The 22,408-nt window shown below is 47.5% G+C and overlaps 1 protein-coding gene across 1 annotated transcript in view; it reads right to left on the bottom strand.

The window, feature by feature from the left end:
• Positions 1-17,356, bottom strand: part of ADAMTS16 (ADAM metallopeptidase with thrombospondin type 1 motif 16) — a 150,789-nt gene extending 133,433 nt beyond the window's left edge. Inside the window, exons 1-3 of the mRNA XM_032861929.1 lie at positions 17,225-17,356; positions 17,038-17,143; positions 9,961-10,286 (exon numbers count right to left, since the gene is read on the bottom strand). Coding sequence (XP_032717820.1) covers positions 9,961-10,286; positions 17,038-17,143; positions 17,225-17,356 — 564 coding nt within the window. The remainder of the gene's footprint in view (positions 1-9,960; positions 10,287-17,037; positions 17,144-17,224) is intronic.
• Between the last annotated feature and the right edge of the window lie 5,052 nt (positions 17,357-22,408).

The raw sequence follows: 22,408 nt of genomic DNA, 5'->3' as shown, positions 1-22,408 counted from the left end.
CCTATGGACTTCCTGTCTGTCTCCCACTGGACCTCCTGCCTGTCCCCATGGACTTCCTGCTTCCCCCGCCCATGGACTTCCTCCCTGCCTCCCTCCATGGACTTCCTCCTGTCTGCCATCCTATGGACTTCCTCCCTGCTCCCCCATGGACTTCCTGCCTGCCCTGTGGTGGACCTCCTGTCTGTCCCCCATGGGATTTCTACATGTACCCCGTGGACCTCCTATCTGATCTCCTGCCTGCCCCCCACCATGGACTTCCTGCCTGCCGCCTCTCCCCGTGGACTTCCTGCCTGACCCCCCACCTGCCCCGTGGACTTTCTGCCTGCCCTCTCTGGACCTCCTGTCTGCCCCATGGGGACCTCCACAGTGCTTCCTGAGTCTGTCAGCCCGCTCACCAGGCAGTAGCAGCTCCAGTTTCCAGTTTACTTGAAGGCAGAGCACACCCCCCAAGAGTCCAGCACCAGCTGGCCCGCTCCTGCTCAGGAGTTTGGGCCTTGCTGAAGAACTATAATAACCATAACTTCTTTGCTCAGTTTCCTCAGCCCCAGGAGCAGTAGCTGCTTCTTACCTTTGTTATCTTGCAAAGCTTTCTTGTTCTCTTTATAATTTTTCAGTTAATATCTACTTTATGCATTGCCTTAATTCTCTCTTTTCAAGTTGTGTGGTGTCTGTGTGCTAACTGGACAATGATACAGATAACAAATACGAAGAAAAACACAGCAGGGAAGAGGATAGGAAGGATATGGGAGGGGGACGAGTGGGCAATTTTAGAGGTGTGGGTCAGGGAAAATGACATTTAAGGAGAAAAAGACCCTCCAGCTCTGGCTGAGCCTCAGGCAGCAGGATCTTACTTTAAAGAGCATGATTTCATCTGGCCTCCTCTTTTATTCTCCAGACGGGGCTGGGCTTACTCCTGAATAGTCATTCCCTGCAAAAGCAGACTTTGGATATCCTTGTTCTCCAGAAAATGCCAGACTTGGAGCATCCCCCAGAGGAAATGACCACAGGGATCATATTCCTTCTTCTCCAGAGAGAACCATCTGGTTGGCTCGGGCAGATCTTGCCCATGAAGAAAATCCTGCTCCGATGGTTGTGGACATGACCACCTTCTGCTGATCCTTTCAGCAAATATTCTGTTGACCATGAGTGCTGTATCAGGGCTGTTCTTGGGGTGACGGGGAAGCACCCACCTCCTGATTAGGGACATCTGGAGTACTGAACTCTAACCGCAAGGGAAGGCTGCCATCTGTCCTCTCCGCACTACTACCTGGCCCAGATCGCAGACCAAAGACACAGTTACTATATCCGTAAAATCTCTGGCACAGATTCCAACATTCAAACTCCTTCAACTGGTTCCTCAGTATGTGAACAAGTAATGACATCCAGTGTGTTTAGTGAAAACGTCACCAGATGGAGAATCTGAACACATGGGTCCTACACCTCTCAATCCGCCTGGCCTTGGGGTGCCTGGGGGGCTCAGTCGGTGAAGCGTCTGCCTTTGGCCCAGGTCACGATCCCAGAGTTCTGGGACTGAGCCCTGCAGCAGGCTCCCTGCTCACAGGGAGTCTGCTTCTCCTTCTCTCTCTGTCGCTCCCCCTGCTTGTGCTTGCACACTCTCTCTGTCAAATAAATAAATAAAGTCTTATTTAAGAAAACGTTGCCTATCTGGGTGGGGGGTCACAAATATCTTCTTCTATGTTTTATTCTAGAAGTTTCACTGTTTGAAGTATTCCTTTTGGCTCCTTGATCCATATTAGGATCATTACCTGTGTTTGGCATGAAGTCACGGTAAAGGGTCCAAAAAAATCTTAAAAAAAAAAAAAATCCACCTGGCTTTGAACAGTGGTCATGTCAGTTGCACACCCCTGAAGCCCAGGGTCGACACCTGGAAAAAAGGCAAGTGGAACAAAACGATGGATCTTATAATTAAAATCCTTTAATCATCTAATTTTAGCTTACAATGAATGGCAAGCTAAGAGAAAATAAATCTGTGGTCACCTCAAATGTGAAAGATTATCTAAATGTTGCCTTGATCAGACTCCTCACTAGGTGCAGAGCACAGCACGGGGCTCGATCTCACGATCCTGAGATCACGACCTGGGCTGAAATCGGATGCTGAACCAACTGAGCCACTCAGGTGCCTCTTACTGTACTTATTAAGGAACTAGCAGAAACATATGCAATTATCCAGAGCTTTCTTTTGGTTCCCCACACTCACGTTCCAATTTCCTAATAACTACCAACTCTAGCCCTACTTCCTCTAAAAACCTTAGCTTTTCTATAACTGTATTACATTCCTCCCAAGACCGACATATCTTCAACCTGGTTATGCCATCACCAGGCTTCCCGGATGAGGACGCTGCTCTTAAAAACTCCTATGATCTCTTCTAGCCATTCCTGTGTTGGTTTCCCCCTCTGCTCCTGCTTTATTTCCCTGGTTCCAGGACATTTTTCAAAGTCAGTTAAAAGTCTGGCAATATTTCAGACAGTTTCCTAGGATTTATTGGGTGCTGTAGAAAAACTCTCAATGACGGGAGTTTCCAGAGACTCCCTGGAGTCTAAGGTTGGGAATCAAACCTAGGACAGTTCAAACCAGGGCCCTGAGTAAGTCCCCAACCAAGGCAGGGAATTCTTAAACACACGTGAGAACTGTGGCATTTACAAGTTTTCCAACATTGTTGAAAACAAGAGAATAATTAGATTTTAGGAGAAGTGATATATAGCCTATGCATTAAGCTTTAACAGATATGATGCTGTTAGTAGGAGGAGCAAAATTTCACACAGATTTTGAGCCAAGGGTAATTGACAGACTTGATACTCTATGGAGGGGGAAGCTAAAGTGATAATCCAAGTATGGAACTTGCATAAAATCCTTTAAGAAAATCTAATCCTCTCATATGCAACAGCATACTTATCTAAAGGAGACTCATTAACAGTACTGACTAATGGAAGTTTTTAAAAATAGCTCCTCAGAAACCTTACTGAGGAAACCATTTCTCACCCAGGGGCATCTGGGTGGCTCAGTCAGTGAAGCAAGAATCTGCTTTCAGCTCAGATCATGATTTCTAGGTCCTGGAATCGAGTCCCACATTAGGCTCTCTGCCCAACAGGGAGTCTGCTTCTGTCTCTCTCCCTCTCTGCCCCTGTCCCCTACTCTTTCTCTCTCACACAAATACATAAATAAATCATAAAAAAAATTCTGAGTAAAGTATGAGCTTCAACAGAAAATTCAAGGTGTTTGGAAATAGCCATGGAAAGAAATCAGATGAAATGAATTCTAAAATTAATCGTATAGTTATTTGTACCTAGAAACAGAGGTTGAGAAAATATAATATGTTTTTGTAAATTTGAAATGTAAGGGTTCATTGCAAGCAAAAAACAAATCAGTTTATGTTAACAAGAACTTGGGGATACAAAGACAAATGAAACAAGGTTTTTAAAAGAACTCACAAACAAACCTGTAAATAAATAATTATGGAATGAATCCACATATATTTAAGAGAAGCCCCTGCTACAGTATAAATGGGGATCCTAAGCTCTGAGAGGACTACATGCTGAGGAAGGTAGCCCTGAGATGGAAACTGAAGGAGAAAATCATGACCCCTTAGGGGAGCGTTCAAAGGTGATGCCATGAAAATTCATGTAAATGACCTTGCAGGTCCCTGTATGGCAGCAATACCCTGGTGATGCTGGAAAGCCCAAGAATTCTGTGGTTTGCAGTGCTGGTTCTTGACTCAGGCTACCTAGGCTCAAATCCCACTCTTCAAAGAATTATCTTGGGAGTCATCTGTAAAATGGGGAAAATAAAGTGGTCTTGGGCAATATCTGTAAAATGTGTTAACAATAGCATCCAGTAGAGACTGACTTCCTGGATGGAAGTGTGAAGGATGAGGTCATCTGCTCTCTAGTGAAATGATCATTTAATTCCTGAAAATCACACACACACACACACACCCCACACAGCGAAGCCATTTAAAGTCTCTGTAAATTTTCTTAAAGGCATAAAGAGTGGAGAATCAGCTACTGAATTTAATTTAACCTCAGAAAGAATGGTGACATTTGAGACATCTGAGCCACAGTCTAGTCACATACTCACCCTGCCCCCAGTCAGTGTGACAGAGTTCTATGCCAGGCCTGTGCCACCAAGAAGACAAAGGCTCCCTGCTCTGCGAATGTCCATTCTAGAACTACGTTTTCATATAAGCAGGAACAAGCCACCAGCATCTCTCCTCTCCTTAGGTCTATATTGTAGAAGCGCTGTATGAGGCAGGCATGGCCATGAGAACCAGTCTGTCTTCTACAGGCAGGCCCTACCCTTAGGATGGAAGCTATAGTCCAGGCCCAGCAGGCTGAGAATAATGAAGCCCTAAGCCCTGCACCAGCTCTCCTGTGACACACAGGCTGCAGGCCAGGAAGCGGGGCAGAGAAGACCAGGCACCAACATCTTCATCCAGAGCGCCACCGATAGGGAAAGGCAAGCCCTGGAGGGGCAGAGTGTGGCGAGTATCTCCAGAGTTCCTGTAACATGTTCTTTAGCAGAGAACATGTTTTATTTTTATTTATATAAATTATATTATTTATATAATATAATATATAAATTATATATACTTATTTTATTATATTATATATATTATATATATATATATATTTTTTTTTTTTTAGCAGAAAATTATGAAACATGCACAGAAACAGAAAAGTGTGACCCGGGGCGCCTGGGTGGCTCAGTGGGTTAAAGCCTCTGCCTTCGGCTCAGGTCATGATCCCAGGGTCCTGGGATCGAGCCCCACATCGGGCTCTCTGCTCCGCAGGGAACCTGCTCCCTCTCTCTCTCTCTGCCTGCCTCTCTGCCTACTTGTGATCTCTGTCTGTCAAATAAATAAATAAAATCTTTAAAAAAAAAAGAAAGAAAAGTGTGACCCTTCCACATGAAAACAGACAGGCACCGTAACTGCTTTTGACAGGACGCGGATGTGGGGCTTAGCAGACAAATACGTCAAAGCAACTATTATAAATGTGTCCACAGAGCCAAAGGGAACTGCACCTAAAGGGTTACAGAATAAGCGAAATTATAAAAAATAACCAAATGGGAATTCTGGAGTCAAAAAGTACAACATCCCAAATGATGTTACTACAGAAACATAATAGGTTCGAACTGCCAGCAGAGAACAGTGGATCAGAAGATAAATTACCAAAGATGTTGTAATTTGAAGCTCATAGAGGGAAAAACAAATGAAGGGAAATGAGTACAGCATTAAGCCCACTGATGTATGAATAACGGGATTACCGCAGGATGAACACAAAGATACCCACACACGTACACACCACGGTAAAAATGTAGAAAGACAAAGACAAAGATAAAATCTTGAAACAATCGTAAAACAAAACCAAAAACACCTAACTCCTATGCGCGACAGAACTGCAGTGAGATTAACAGCGGACTTCTGAGGAACAACAGGGTGAAGACGCAGTAGGAGGGCATCGTCAAAGTGCTGCAAGGAAAAACCAGCAACTAAACGATACCAAGAATGAGTACCTCCAAGCTGCCTCCCAATGATCTGCATCCAGCCACTCAGAGCCACAATGAGCTGCCGCTTCATACTCACCGGGACAGCTGGGATAGAAAGAGGGGACAAGAGCTGGCCAGGATGAGAAGTCGGAATCCGCATACATTGCTGGGAGGATACAGAATGGGAAAGCTAAGTGGAACGGTCTAGAAATTCCTCTAAATGTTAAACACAGGATTTCCAGAGGACCCAGCAATTACACTCCTAGGTATAAAGACGGGAGCAAGGAAACGCGTGTCTCCAAGACAACCTGTGCACAAGTAGCGGCACGAGTCACAACAAACAAAAAGAGCACGAATGATAATATCCGTCAACTGCCACAAAGATAAATAAAAAATGTGCTATATATGTGTAACAGGTTGTTATGAAGCATTAAAAATAATGAATTTTTTAAAAAGATTTATTTATTTATTTGACAGAGATCACAAGTAGGCAGAGAGGCAGGCAGAGAGAGGGGTGGAAGCAGGCTCCCTGCTGAGAAGAGAGCCCCATGTGGGGCTCGATCCCAGGACCCTGGGACCATGACCTGAGCAGAAGGCAGAGGCTTAACCCACTGAGCCACGAGGAGCCCAAAAATAATGAAGTTTTGATATGTGTTATAATGTGTATGAAACATGAACACATTATACTAAGTGAAAGAAGCCAGTCACAAAAGACCACATGTTGTACACTTCCCTTTATGAGAAATTATCATATTGGGCAAATCTATACAGACAGAAAGTGAGATTAGTAGGGTCTAGGACTGATGGGAGTTGGGGGGATGGGCACTGTCAGGGTTTCTTTCTGGGGTGATGCAGAGTCTCAGACTAGGTGTGGTGAGGCTTCTGGAATTCTGTACAAATAGACCACAAACCACTGAATCACACATTTCCAAAGGGTGGGGGGATTCTCTATGATCTATGAATTACATATCAAAAACTCTGTCTTTTAAAAACATAGAACCTATTTGTTGGCACGTCATTAGGCTAAGTGACATAACAAATGTGAGGCTGTTAGCCAAACACGTGGCACAAAGTCCTCAGTGAATTAAGGTCGCACCTTCTGCTACTGTCCTGGGCATCGCTGTTTCCGGCACTGTCACTAACGCAGTCATTCCAGAAAGGCACATGCCTTGTGTCACACTTCACGTGCCTGTGCCTAGCGATCACAACAGACCTGTGACGTCAATTAGGTAAAGACATAAGAATTATACTCACTGCCTTTTTTTTTTTAAAATAATCTTATTTAGTGAAATATGAAATACTTTGAGTCAAGGTACTTGGTGGCAATTATCAGGATGACGTTAGAGGTCTTTCTAGGGTTTACGGATGGTACAGTGGAGAAGTCCATGACCTTGACGGATGTTAGCAGGCTTTCCTGGGACAGTCTGTACCTCCTCCGCCAGGCGTCACACCCCGATTCTACCGTGAGGGTTCAGCTTGGACAAAACTACTCCAGAACCTTACAGAGATGCTGCCCCCTCCCAGCAAGGCAGCATGCCAACTCTCTGCCCCTTGTGGCATCCAGATGTGTCCTATTTCATCCCTGTAGTGACACTGCCCATTCCCTGCCTCTCTCATCAGACAACACAGGTCTGAAGCACGTCCATTATTCGCAAGACCCTTAGGGAAGCACTCATTTTAGTTTTCAAGAATATTTGTTTACTATAAATAAAGCCATCAGCTCTTAACTTTGATGGTGTTCCTCATATTCATTTTTAAAGAACTACAGCAAAGTGCTTCCAAATGCAAAAGCTGAGAACCACGGGAGAAAACTGTCCATCAGAAAATATTTTAAAAAAATTAGTACCTATCTGTCCATCAGAAATCACATTGTCTCACAACAGTCAGCCATATTCTCTACCTGAAGGTATTAAACTCTTAGTTAAGCAAACTAGTTTAGCTTACGACTTCCATACTGCAGATAAAACCAGGAGACTAGGATATATATTTTTATTTTTCTCCCCTCCCAAGGATCTTGTATTCCAAATGCTTTCTCTGCTAGGATCTACAAAGGTGTGTGAGAGACAACAGGTCAAACCAAAGAGAATTCTACGGGCACCTGACTTCCAGCAAATAGCTGGGTCAACCAGAAACATTGAGAGGGAGAGAAGAAGAAGGAGGAGGAGGAGGTGGAGGGAAGGGGAGGGGGAGGGAAAGCAGAGGGAGGAGGAGAGGGAGGGGAAGGGGGTGGGGGAGGAGGAGGAGGAGGAGGAGAAGAAAAAAGCTTAATTGAGATGAACCTGGGACTTTAATTAGAACCAAAAAAAAAATAAATAAATAAAACCCAAAAGCAAAACAAACAAACAAACAAACAAAAAAAACAAGAACAGTAAGAACAAAAATGGAGTCATCCTCTAATGTAAAAACATGTCATTTCTCTTCATACCTTAAGAGATTTGATAGATGAGCAACTGGGGAACCATCAATCAAGAAAGAAATAAAGGACCTGACAGCTACTTGAGGGACGATCCCATTCAATATTTTTTATTATCTGGCTAATGAAATGGGACTTCTCATCCTCCCTTTTTCTCCTTTAAAATGCCTCTGATTTGTCCTATCATATAGCAAATGCCCCTGAACCCCACAGTCATAAGTCTGGTTGCAGTCGTTTCTGTTGTGTCATCTACAGACAAAGCATCAGTGAAAGCGGATTAACTGCCTTTGGAAGATTAATGGGGAAAGCATAGAGATTTCTAGTCCAGTGACCAGAATATTAAATTCCAGGGTTCATTATCCAGAGAAGTTTTTTTTTTTTTTTCTGTTCTTTTTCACTTCTTTATCTCACGTGTAGTTGTCGCGTATGACTTGTGCCATTAACTCCCATGGAGATCAAAGAGAACCAGAAATCTTGAGCTGCTGCTCATGGGACAGAGTCCAGGGCAGGGCTCAGCCATCGGGAGGAAGAGCCTTGGCTCACAGAGACCCCAGCTTCAGTAAGCCCGGACCCCTGCTGGGTTAACTGGAAGCACCTCACCCAATCTCACAAACAAATCCAAGTCTATGAGCTCTGAAGGCATGGCACACCTCCCTACAGCACAGATGGCTTCCATTTCCAGTCCGAGCCTTTATGAAAGAAAGCCAAGGAAGAGATCTCTTCCTTTAGTGCATTATATGAAGAGTTCTAGCTCTTTCATTAAGGAAGATCTGTTTTTCTTGGGAGAACTTGGAAGCAATCAGCCACATTGTCTTCAATCCTAAAATTTATGCCAAATAACCACCACCGTGTCATTGGCAAAACCCTGTTGTAAACATTCTCCAATCAAAAGCCCTTTACAAATTAGAGTAGATGTGGAATCAACCCACTCCAAATTCCCTTGAAAAGCAGGTGTTAATATTTTCTTGAAAAATTTTAATGAGATTTAGCATTTGCACATACATAGTATTTGAAGGGTCTGGTTATGAATGCCCCTTCAGCATCCAAAATCCACACACCTGTGCACAAAATCCTTCTAAGATGCAGAGTCTGAATTCCCTCTTTCCAAAGAGAGACAGACACTTAAGACAGACTGAAAGCATCTTCTAGAAATGTAATAAATGTTCAAAAACTTATTTGCCAAAACTTTACTATGGTCAAGATCTTAAAGGATTTTGGCCACACACATTTGCTTAGCTAACTAAATCATGTCTCACTCATCTGTGTATGACCGATTTATGTACTCAAGACTCTAAGTATCCACTAAGGTTTTCTTCCCTAAAAATATGGAAATATTTTAAGAAAATTAAAAGACAAGGCATTGAGATTTTGGCTTGGGGTAGCCTGAGGAATGCAGGCATCTTCTCAATGGGGCCAGATACTCCTCACTATACGGTCCCAACAAATGGGATCACTGGAAGCATTCAAATGATGTTCAGTGTCTACATCAGATACTAAGAAAATGGGGAAGTACTAAAGAATCATTGGTCCCACAAGATTTGGACTGCCCAGCTATGGATTCATCACCGCATTTGGGCAAACACCCTGATCTGTAAGTATGTGACCCTCAACACATCCTTCCAAAGTGCTTCCAAGCACCTGATCAAATAATCCAGCTGGCCAATCAGTTTCCCAGTGTTGTTCCATTTGGAATGAAGACATCCCTGCAGCACTAGCAATGGGCCAGTAAGTTATGGTGGAACCGTCCCCTGGGGAGTTCGTGACATCAGACCTGGCCATGAGTTCGAAGAGCAGTCTTCACGCTGGGCTCTTCCCAGGTTTTGTAAAAATAACAACGTTAAGTCTGGGCGTGTGCACTGCTGCCAAATGCACCAAAAGAGGCAGACTGACATATTTTAGACAGTATTATTTGGCGATTTCCTCCTGCTTTTAAAGACCAAAGAGATTTATCCTGCCATAATAACAGAACCAGCTACAATCCCTTAAGGGAAACTGCACCCCCTCCCCTTTCACACACCATGGGCACCCAAGCCGTACTCACCAAACCTTTGCACGTTGAGAGAGCCACCGAGGAGTTTGTGTGGGATCGTAAGGAGCCTTGATAGAAACAGAAATCCTCAGGCGGGAAGGTGTGCACGGACTTAGTGCCTCCCTTCCCCAGTGTCTGCACGATAAATCCGGGAGCCACCAGGTTGCTAGAAGCTTTCAGCTCCATGTGGAAGTCGTGCCTGAAGCCCTTCAGACGAAGGTGGAGAGACTCCATCCTGAGCGGGGCCAGCCCCCTCTTCCTCCTCCGAGAGTGTGTGATTTCATGGGACACATAGTCTCCATTGTGGTCAACCTCATAGGGAGACACCAGGTCATATTCTGAAAGACAAAGAGAGTAAGGCTGAGTAAGTGTGGGGTTCTGGAAAGACTCAGGGAGTCATGGAATGTAATTTACTGCCAGATGACATTTCCGCCTGGTAAGAAAAGATGGTAGGAAATTTAAGCATCAAGCTGACCTCAGATCCACACTGTAGGATGAAAACAACCAGAGTCAGGAGTGAAAATCTTCCAAGTGGCCGTTAGGGAAGTCTCACTGACTCAGAATGTGTTATTGCCAATCCAGCAATATCTAGGCACTCTAAAAGAAAACTGGATCATAGGCCAAAGAAAACTGGAAACAGACCTTTAGGATTATATCTCATAAATTTTACTTTGTACTCATGATAACATGAAATCATTGATGGTTCTAGATATTCTTTTAGTCGTTCTTTTGTTTCTTTTCAAAAATCTTCATTGTGCTGACAAGAAATTTTAGCTTCAAAATACCAACCATTTCTCAGAAAGCAGTTAAAAAGACAATTATGATAGGCATTCCTTGATGTTTAATATTTTAATAGTTAATTGTTAAATCAAGGAATCCTACAAACCATATGCAGACATATTCCAAATGCTAATGCTTCCTACACAGTCTGCTCCCACCGAACACCACTGCCCACCTCTTCCTGGCCGGAGTTTCTGGCACGTCATTGGAGTTTACCACTCAAGGTCTTCCTCACTGTGCACCATGGTCTCCTGCCCACTCCAGTTCATAGTATGCTAGCCCAAAACACATTCAAATGCATATATTTTTTTCAAACATCAATAAGGGGCTGTCTGATTTCAGGGCACCCACAGGCTTACAGGGCATCAGGGGTTGATGATGTCCCAGTGTGGCATTGGCACACATCCAACTTGTCTCCCTTTCTGTGGAAAGCACAGAAGGATGCTTTACAGCTCCTTTCATTACAAAATGTGCGGTCAGGAGCCTGTGACAGGCTCATAACAGGGGCCCTTTCCTGCGTCAGGGCGAGTTGTACATTATTCTGGGAGTCATAAGATAAAACACAGAGATGACTTTTGGTCAGAAATAAGCAGTATTTGGGTAATTATTTTTTTTCTGGAGAAATGAGGTTTTCTCTACAACCAATCTATTTCAGTGCAGTGTCTGTCCATAGGTCCTCGTGCCGTCAGGGACAGGGAAAGTTCACGCTGGAACAGAGCAGACAGCCAGTGCCAGTCAGAAATGGCCGTGGTGGGTTGGGAGAGGCAGAGCAGGCCTCGGGTGGTGAGGTCCTGTCTGGAGCCCCCCACACTGAAGCCGGTGGTGGGTGCGTGTCTAGGCCCGGCAGCAAAACAAATCCAGTGGCAGGATAACCAAAGGCTCAGCTCTGGCCTCGGCAATTCCAGGGAGCCTGTGTCCTCTGGGCAAGAGCTTCGATTTCTGACCCCAGGGGCCTGGTCCTGCCATGCAGGGATCAACAGGTACCCTAAGGGCCACGGGCAGCATGTTGGGACAGACCACGTGACGGCCAACCATCAAAATCTACAGCGAAGCAGGGCATTTGTGTCCCAGAGGACAAAATGCATTGGGCCTCTTTCCTGTTTTACTTGGGAAACCAAGAAAATGAAACACACCTGCTTAAGCTGTGTGCAGCAACAGGAGAAAGGGGGAAGCAAGTCAGGGATTTGCTCGTCTAGGGTAAGCCTAGGATTGCAGCCTGTCCTGGGCCGCGCTGAGAGACAGGTGAAGCATGCATGCCTTTCCACCTTGGGATGGATCGTCCCACTGCCTTCTGCATCCCCAGCTTCCTGGACGGAGGGGGGAGGCTGGTGCACGTGGCCATGTTGCCCAGTCACCATGCCGCCCAGGGCTCTAAGGGGAAACCTCTCCCCCTCACTCCAAGTCTGTGTCCATTCCGACAGGGGCTGTGGAGTCTTCCAAACACTGGCTAATCAGCAAATTAAAACATAAAAAGATGATTACCACTTAAAAAAATCAAATTGTTTCCAGATGATATAAGCCATATTCTTAGGACCTTGTGTTGGAGAACATATAACATGCATCTTTTATCTGGAGGGGACATAGAGTATCTACTCTCAAAATAGTGACTCATAAGGCTCTTTTACATAAACACATACAGGGTCCTGTTGATAAACGCTAGACGACCTGTTATCTCAGGGGAAAAAAATAAAGGGCCTGCTTTCCCGCATTTGCCCATTCCCCACCGTGGCTGATCTCCAGCACCAACGTGACATCACTCAACACGGAGTGTGGGACAGCTGCCCAGTAGCACACCTGGACACACGCAGCGTCTCCCTCACACAGACAGAATGCATGCAAAGAAACTTAACCGCACAGATAAGAGCCAAAAAATGTAAGGGATGAGATTTGCATGTTTTAATTTTGTTTTTAAAAGGACTTGTTTCCCTGTAACTTTATATACCTCATTTTTCAGTGACCAGCTCTGCCAAACTTAAAGGAAAGTAACAATCAGCTCCGGAGGACTGGTAGAGGCTGGCCCTGGGCCACCAGCTCCATAAACAGCAAAGCCACACTTTGTGACCAACGACGATAGGTTCCGAAGAATGAGGAAGCGAACGTGTGATGGAAGAAGACCCGTTTTTTCAATTTAGTCTACTGATTCTCAACCAGAGTGATTCCCCTCCCACACCCAGGGAGACAAATGTCTAGAGACATCTCCCTCTGCCACAGAGTGGGAGGGGGACAGTGGTATTCTTGGGATCTACGGACCCCATCCAGAGATGCTGCTACAGAGTCTTCAGTGCACGGGACAGACTCCAGGGACACAAAACGGTAATACCGCCAAGGTGAGGGGTCTGGATTTAGTCCCACAACAGTCCTTTCTATCAAATGTGTATTCTTGGTTATGTATAAATGAATGTGAAAAAGGTCATCACTGAAGAATTCAATGAATGAACAAAATAAGCATAACATTTCATCATACTCCTGTTGTTATCTGGAAATAAATCAATACATAACTGTAATAGACTGAAAACATTAATTTTTGAGCTTATATTTTCATATTATAATCCCCACAAAAATTAGCTTGTGATTTCAAGAAAAAAAATAGTGTGAGTCTTAATCTTCGAGAATCCTTTATTTTTTTAACCTTTTTGTTAAAGGTTTTATTTACTTATTTTGAAGAGAGAAAACTAGAGGGAGCATGCTCCAAAGAATGAGCTGGAGAAGGGGTAGAGGGAAGGAGGGAAGGGCAGAGGGAGGGAGAGAGGGATGGAGGAAAGGAGGATCAATCTCAAGCCAGCTCCCCGATGAGCATGGCCTCAGGTGCAGGGCTCAATCCCAGGACCCCGAGATCATGAGCTGAGCTGAAGTCAAGAGTTGGGACGCCTAAGGGACTGAGCCTCCCAGGCACTCCTGTTTGAGAATCCTTTAGGTAAGACCTATGTCCTTTACACCCTTGGTTAAGGAGGAAAACTTCCCACATGGCTACTCCAGTCGGTGGTCCAAACTCCTTGATTTCAAGAGGTTTTCTGACCACAGCTTCAAGTCCAAGAATACTCTGGTTTCACAGGGAATGCATGAGGTGTAGACCACCTGAGCATGCAGGGCTGGTTCACAGCAGCTGCAGAGAGCGGATCTGCATCTTGCCTCCTACCCCAGCACTCAGTGACATCACATCCATAGCTTGGAAGCAGCCACCTTGTGAGTGTTTACCCCATGGGAACCAGGAAAGTCCTCAATCCAGGCTCCAGAGCCTGTCATTAAAGATTGACAAGCAGGGGCGCCTGGGTGGCTCAGTGGGTTAAGCCTCTGCCTTCGGCTCGGGTCGTGATCTCAGGGTTCTGGGATCGAGCCCCGCATCGGGGTCTCTGCTCAGCAGGGAGCCTGCTTCCTCCCCTCTCTCTCTCTCTCTCTCTGCCTGCCTCTCTGCCTGCTGTGACCTCTCTCTGTCAAATCAATAAATAAAGTCTTAAGAAAATTTAAAAAAAAAGATTGACAGGCACCCCACGGGTGAACCTGAGAGACATGACCCTGTCTCACATTCCCCGAATGTCTGAGAGCAAATCAATACAATTTTCCAATGCACACACAGAAACAACAGGTCTATTATGTACGACGAAACCCCTTTCTAGAGAACTTCTAAACCCTGCCTTGGAAGTGTAACTTAGTCTAGAATCAAAAGCTAACGAATATGTGATATTTCTTGGCTCTCAACAAGAGCCACTATTTTTATTTTTAAAGGCAAATCTGGAAGAAAAGCATTAAAATCTCCCACTAAGGAAAAACAATTCTGAATCAGCCAAAATGAAACGGGTGTACTTAATGTCTGAAAACAGTTTAGTTATCTGTTGTGGCATCGAGCATAGAGGGCAGAAAAGAAAAAAAAAAAAGAAAAGAAATAGAGGGCATTCTCTTTCCCGCTGCTGAACTGCTTCAGACACAGGAAAACTGGCAATCACAGTCCAAATTATGCATGAAATAACCTTCTGCCAAAAAGAGCGATTCCAAAGTCCATTTGAAAGACACCTAGATATCCAGCAGTCACATAAAGTGCACCTGGGCTCTACTGTTCTACAGGGAGACAAGGAACCTACTGAGCTGACTCTTTTCTCCCGGTAAGATTGACGAAAGCCCTTTAGTGAAACCCACTTTCTCCACTTGGCCATTTATCATTAAAGACCTCCAATCGCCTCCATCAGAAAGGACGAACACCCAACTTCTGTACCAACACGGACAGGACTGGAGGAGATTATGCTGAGTGAAGTCAGTCAAGCGAAAGAGTCAATTATCATACGGTTTCACTCACTTGTGGAGCATAAGGAATACCATGGAGGACATTAGGAGAAGGAAAGGGAAAGGGAATTGGGGGAAGTTGGAGGGGGAGACAAACCATGAGAGACTATAGACTCTGAGAAACAAACTGAGGGTTTTGGAGGGGCAGGGGTGGGGGGTTGGGTGAGCCTATGGTGGGTGTTAAGGAGGGCACGTTTTGCATGGAGCACTGGGTGTGGTCCATAGACAATGCATCTTAGAACACTGAAAAAATAAAATCTTTAAAAAATAAATAAATTAATAAAGACCTCCATCACACAGAAGGTGGGTAGGGGGCTGGGGTGTGTCACTAAGCTAGCACTTCACTGATGATGGCTCACACCTTCCCCTCCAGTTTCTGACCAAGTGAGGTATGTAGTTGTCATGGCAACACTTGGCGTGTGACACCAGCCTAGATGCCAGGTGATCCGAGCACCATGCGAGCCAGGCTGGAGTCCAGCTCACAGGAGTCTGTCCTGGCGAGGAGCAGGGGAAGCTCCCTTGGGCAGGAAGGCTCTGCCTTCTCCTTCTGGAAAAGGTTCTCTGTCTATATTGCTTCTACCTTAAAGAAAACGTATTTTCTATAAAATGCTGCACAGTCCTCTGAGAAATCTGAGAACTTCAGGAATTTTCATGATTGTAGAGAACTAGAATTTTTACAAAAAATGTCTTCTTTCAGAAGTGCGTGTGGAGGGACAAATCCAATATGGATAATTATATTGTGGAATGCACCCTGAGAGAAACATGAAAGAAGACAAGGGCAAGCCCAAGAAGATGACCTTTAAATAGACTGATAATTACCTTCCTGCCGCAGTTACAGAGCAGAAGTGATTTCTAAGTGTTTCCTATCACTTACACCCAGCGCCCTCTGCTGGTCCTTAAGGTCTTCTGTTCAGGGATCACCGCCTCCCGCTGTGTTTACAGACGTCCACGCCCTCCTCCAGCAGGACTTTATTCAAACAGCTAATGCATGTCAGATTCCTGTCTTTATATGACTATATTAAAAACTTTGAGTTATTCATTTTTCTAGATTTTCTGAAAATACATTAGGATCATCAAATCTTGTTCTTCCTCTAAAATAGTAACACTTGGAAATGTTGCAAAGTGCTCCCATGAAACAACTGCAACGACTGAGCTCAGCAGCTGACATCCCACACCTGCCTTCCCTTTCACCTAAGGCGGCTGAGGGCAGAGACGACCATCCCCAGGACAAGTGAAACTGGCAAATGCCGCCTGCCAACAGCACGAGTCCAACCACACATTGCAAACGGATCAGACTTGTGTGACAAATTGCAGGGGAAGGTATGGGGATTGCCTAGCATGTCCCCACACGCTAATGACCTGTCCTATGCACTACATTTCAATGATGTCCCAACTCCCCAAGAATACCCACTTTCATGCTAACACCGTCAGGACTGAGCAAAAACGGCTTTCTCCCATCTCCTGCTCTGTGTCAAGGGTATACAGACCCTTGATTTAAAAAGCCGAGGAGGGGGCGCCTGGGTGGCTCAGTGGGCTGGGATCGAGCCCCGCGGGCTCTCTGCTCAGCAGGGAGCCTGCTTCCTCCTCTCTCCGCAGCCTCTCTGCCTGCTTGTGACCTCTCTGTCTCCGAGTCAAATACATAAATAAATAAATGATCTTAAAATAAAATATAAAAGCCTGAGGAGGATCAGGAGGGCGCGGAGGGTGGGGAGAGGAGGGGTATGAGCTTTCTAATTTCCAGAATGCATGAATTAGCAAAACGTCTGGAGGTATTCCCGCTTTTGAAATGTTCTTACTAAACGTGTATTCCTTGCTTTTTCGCCTGCCGCTCGCGGCAATAACGCCGGCACGCGTTAGTGATTCACAAGGGAATACCACACCAGCCTTGGTGGGAGTCGACTCGCAGGAGCCCGCGGGAAGGCGGGAAAGCGAGGCAGCGTCCCGGGGCGAGTTCCGGAGTTAGGGACACACGCTGCACCTTGTAAGCCAGCGCTACCTGCGGAGGACTTGGAACCCCCTTCCCCGCAGACTTACCGCCTTTTTCCATCCAGTCCGGCCGCGCCGCGGAGCCTGGAGGACGCCAGACGCTCGGGCTCCCCGGCGAGGTCAGCGCGGGTCCCACGGAGCACGCAGGTGCCTGCCGGAAAACAGCGGCCACACCTCGGTGAGACCGACTGCAGCGGGGAGCCGCGGGCACCCCGCCCCCGCCTCGGGGACTCACCTGCACCGCCACCTGCGCCAGCAGCAGCACGCCCAGCGCCGCGCAGCCGGGCACCCGCAGGGACGGGCCTCCCCTCGCGCCCCACGCCCGGCGCCCGCGCGGCGTCCCGGCGACGAGAACGCGCCGCTCCATCCAGGGACGCTCCAGGTGGCCGGGGCCGCGGGATGGCCCCGGCCCGGCGGCTGCAAGTGGGCACCGAGGACCCGGGCCGGCCGGCGCGCAGCACCTTCCCCGCGGCGCCTCCGCCGCCCGCGCCGGGTTATCACTGCGGCTCGGGGCGTCGCGGGGAGCCGAGGGGCGGCCGCGGCGGCGGGGACGGTGGCGGAGCACCAGCCCGCACCGTGGGAGAGCGGCGGGCGGAGGAGGGAGCGCAGGGGAGGCGGAGAGGATCGGCAAGGGGAGGAGAGGAGGGAGCAGGAGGAGTCGGCGGGGGCGGTGGGGTGTGGAGCGGGAGGAAGAGGGCAGGAGGGGAGACAGAAAGGGGAGGGAAGAGGCCGGGGAAAGCGGGCGGCGGGGTGAGACCGACGGGAGGGGGGCTGGGGAGGATCCCTGCGGCTGGGCGGTGGCCCCGAGGCTCGAGGCTCGGAATGCGAGCGGCAGAAGCCACCCTCCAGGTGCCCGCGAACCTGCAGTCGCGCTGCACGGCGCAGGGAGCTGCCTGGCCCGCACCCCCGGGGCCAGACACCTGCCATGGCTGAGCGGGCTGGGCGGCGCCTGGGCCCCACTGGTCTGTCCCTCCCGCTCCATGTGGGAGATCAAGTGCGGGACAGCGGCGGCGCCCAGAGCTTGGTGGGTCTTCTGGGTATGCACAAAGGTGTGTAGCTCTGGGCTCCGGAGGTGATGGGAGGGCGGGGAGGTCGAAGAAGCCATGTCTGTCTCCTGGTCAGTCCTGGGATGTCCAGGCGCTCCTGGCCCCGGGCCACCTGCCCTGGAGAGCCTGTGTGCCCCCCGCTGCTGAGAATCCGAGTGTAGCCAATCCATTAGGAGGCCTTGGGGTTGGGGATCCCTGTGGGCCCCTCTGGGGGGCAGGGCTGCAAGGGCCCAGGGAGCCCCAGGGGCTTGAGCCCTGATCTGGCAGTAAGCCCAGTGTCCTGTGATGGTGTGTGTGAACGCATGTGTGTGTGTTTGAATGTGAGTGCGGATGTGCCCCAGTACCTGTGCATGCACATGTGTGCGTGTGTGTTTACCTGTGTGTGCGTGCATGCACACCTGTGCTGGTGCGTGTTCTCCCCACCTGCGTTGCCTGTGGCCGCTGTGCTCCACTGATTGCTCCTTTCCTCCCTGACCGCATACCTCCTGCAGGTCCCGGAGGGCTGGGCTCCTATTTCTGTGGTTCCAGTGTCCCTCACATTCACTTTATCCCAGATTTGCGGATTTTGCACATTTTGGAGAGGAAAGTGGAGAGGGAAAGAGTGACTGGCGTCTCTGGTTTCCGTTGCCCAGCCAGCTTTGAGCCTGTCGGGGTTTCTTACCTCTGGCAGTCTGGAAGTGCCAGATATCTGGGGCTTGGATAGATGAACCCCCAGGCTGAGCAGTGACTGGCTTGCAGGCTCCCTCCCTTTCTCTCATATTCATTTATTTGAAAACGCTCCTTAAAATGAAAACAGTTTTATGAAAAGGGCTGCATTGGGGGCGGTCTTCAAAACACCTGTCACCTCCCCCTCCTGCAGCTCCAGACAAGGAGCTCACCGGAGGGGATCCAGAGGCTGGTGTGGCTGGGCAGAGCCTCAGGGTCTGGCTTGGGTTAGGCAGGTGGCTGCTGTTCCTTCTGTCCCGAGTCCAGGGCCTCACGTGCTTGAGAAATACAGATCTCGAACTCCTGTTAATTATGTTGAATGTAACTTGCACGGGGATCAGGTTTTCCAAGTCTAGCTAAGATCACGTGAAGACACCCAGGGGTTCTTTTTTATGTGTTTAAACAGATGGAATGAAAGAAGAATGGCTGGTATAAAAAGATTCAGTTTTAGGACTTTTTTTTTTCTTCTTGAATAATACCCAATGAGTCTCTTTCCATTGGAAGAAACCGTATCCCTTACAGTGACGAGTGCTTTCCAGTTCTTTTAGCCGTTCACTGAATTCCGTGCTCATCCCAGACCAGGGATGTGTCTTCTATGACACCGAGCAAACTCTGGCCTGGGGCCAGGCGGGGACCTGAGCAGAGGGAGCCTGCTGACCTGGGTATGAGAAAGGCCTTGAAACAAGGTGGAGGGGATGGGAGTTGTGATTTCCAATAAAATACATATAGTTGGTGTTTCCATTTCTGCCATGGAGCTCCTAAAATCCTTGGAATTTCCTAAGAAGAGAGACCCCCAAAGGGGCTTTTTGTTATCCTAACAAGGTGACTTCGCATGGGCTGCAGGGGGCTGGTGGCCTGGAGTGCCAGCCTTGTGTGTAGAAGGGTGGAACTTTCAGTCCCCCTTCCTGGCCCCCTCTCTCTCCCGGAAGGGGGAGACTCTGTCTGGGGCTTAGTTCCATCACCAATGGCCAATGATTTCATCAATCCTGACTGTATAATGAAGGTCCATGAAAACCCCCAAGGAACAGGGTTCAGAGAGCTTCCCAGGGTTAATAGGTAGAGAAGCAGGAACAGAGAGCGTCGGAGGGTGTGGACAGACGCCCCGTGCCCTTCCCCACGACCTTGCCCAATGCCTCTCTTCCATCTGGCTCTTTCTGACTTACATTCTATTATAATAAACCAGTGATCTGGGGAGTAAAATGTTTCTCTAAGTTCTGTGAGCCACTCTAGCAAATTAATTGAACCTACAGAGTGGGCCCTTCCAATCCACAGCCATTTGACAGGTAACAACCAGATTCGAAATTGGCATCAGAAGTGGGGGTGGGGTGAGATCTCTGCTCTCTGACCTGACTTGCGGTGGGGTCAGTGGGGTCTGGCCCCACAGTCCTTTTCTAAAAGAGGCTTTATAGGCTTAAAAGTGGAAAGAGTATCTCCACAGTGTGAGACAATAGCATATTCAGAAACAAGAAAAGGCCGTGTTTGATGTCAGAAGACTTAAATTCCTGAAGTGAAAGATGAGGGCAGGGCCTGTGTCTTGTGGATGATCTGACATTTAGAGCTGACCTTGAAGTCTGACTTAGTACAATTTAGGAAATCAGGAGCTGCGGAAAAACCATTTTTCCAGAGAGGGCCACAGGTGGGATGCAGGCCCTGTGTTTCCTCTGGAGACCCACGGGAGTCCGGGCTGGATCCGAGCCCCTTGCTAAGGCTAAGAGGCTATCACAGCTTTGGTCTGTGAGGCCAAGGATCCATCAAAAGCCCCAGAGCCTCAGTGTCACATTCCGAGGCTGAGTCTGCTACTGGCTACGCTCCAGAAGCTGGTCTCCTCCCTTACTTTGAGACTTGACTCTTAGCAAGAAGCCAACGGGAAACTGGGAAGCAATGCAACAGACAAGGTTAGAGTCCTACACGCAAAGCGTGGCACTAATAAGCCCCTTTCCCTTTATCATTGAAGACTTAGAAATTTAGCTGAAATATTAGTTTAGATTATTATATAAAATATATTATTTAGTGTTATAATTATTATTTATGATAGGTTTATAGTCGTTATTATACATAGATTTTTTTCTCTTTTGTTTTTTCTTTTACAGACAGAAAAGAGCAGAGGGAGAGAGAATCTGAGGTCGGCTCCATGCCCAGTGTGTGAGCCCAATGCAGGGCTCGAACTCATGATCCTGAGAGCATGACATGACCTGAAATCAAGAGCCGGAAATCCAGTGTGGTGAGTATTTGATAAGTGAGTAAATTACTCTCTGTGTGTTTCCCTTCCATTCTGTCTCCTCTACTGCAGGATTCCACGTTCTCGTTTCATGGAAGGCAAGTCCTTTTCTAGACAGGAAGTACCAGCAGTTTCAAGAAGCTTAACTCCGCCTCCTGAAGGAGGCCGCGTTGAAACTGCTCAAAACCATAAAGTTGTCCCAAAATCAAAATGGCTGCAGGAATGTTTCAGGGAAGAGGATTTCAAACTAAGTAACCTATTTCCTCTCTTCCCAGCCCTCCCCTCCTCCCTTCCTAGCCTTTTGTTTCAGGAACCCCCTACTGCCCCATCCTCTGACTCAGGAGGCTTGACTGCCCTCGGATCGCAGGCAGGAGCTGTCCACGCTGATGGCTGCCTGCGGCCTGCCTCAGCGGACCCTGCGCATCCCCCTTGAGCAGCCAGCATGGTGGGCGTGATCCGGTTCCTGGGGCCACACTTGATCTCACACTTGCTTCTTCTGGGTCAGGTCCCACTCGCCTCTCCAACATGCCTTTGCCAAGCAACCGTCTGCTCTCTTGTGGTCTCTGTATCTCTCTAGAACATAAAAATTGTCATTCTCTGTGGCCACAGCTGCCAGTGTTTCTCCCATTTCTGCCTTTGGTTTTGCCAACGGATTTGAAGGATCTCACCTCACACACACCTTATTCACGGCCAGCTCCTCCTTTGCCTCTGCCTCCTGTGGGACGCTCATCCGATTTTCCTGAATGGACCAGGAACATCATGGCACAGGATGGCCAGGGTTTCCTTGGGTGGGGGGGATCGTAGAATCAGAGTAGGGAAGGGACTCTACATGGTCAGGCTAGAGATGGGCAACCAATGTGGACAATTGTTCAGAAAACAGGTGAGAAATGATAGTGGCTTGGACAGCATGTGGCCATGGCTTTGTGGACAAATGACCAACACTAAGTTTATTTAAGAGATAGGATTTGCAGAAGTTACAAAGTAGATGATTGCACAAATGAGAACAATTTAAGAATAATCAAGATATTTAAAGTACGCAACACACTGCCAAGACAGACAACAGTGAATGTGGAGCAGAGTTTCAGGTTTTACAGCCTCATAAAATTCTCAAAGGAAAACTCATGAAGAAAACCAATCTCCAGTGGCCAGGCTTCCACTTTCCTAAGGTAAGAAAAATATGGTAAATGCATTAACTTGAAATTAAGAAGGCGTTTTGCATTGAATGCTTTTAACTTAATGAAACACTCCTTGTGTTGCCCTTATTGTCCTTATTCACCACTAAACATGCCGCGTATATAAACAGTTAGAAAAATGAATTCACGATGAGCAGTAAGTACTCAGCTTGCCTCTCCACAGTGTCTTGACCTGACAGAAGCCATAGGCTTCAGGGAGGATCTGGGAAGCAAGCGGGGAGAGCGGTTGGAAGAGAAATCATTGATAAAGACGCTGA

Source organism: Lontra canadensis, unplaced genomic scaffold (genome assembly GCF_010015895.1).
Source record: "Lontra canadensis isolate GAN:19392208 unplaced genomic scaffold, GSC_riverotter_1.0 scaffold22, whole genome shotgun sequence".
NCBI lineage: Eukaryota > Metazoa > Chordata > Mammalia > Carnivora > Mustelidae > Lontra > Lontra canadensis.
This window is presented reverse-complemented; position numbering and strand designations above follow the sequence as displayed.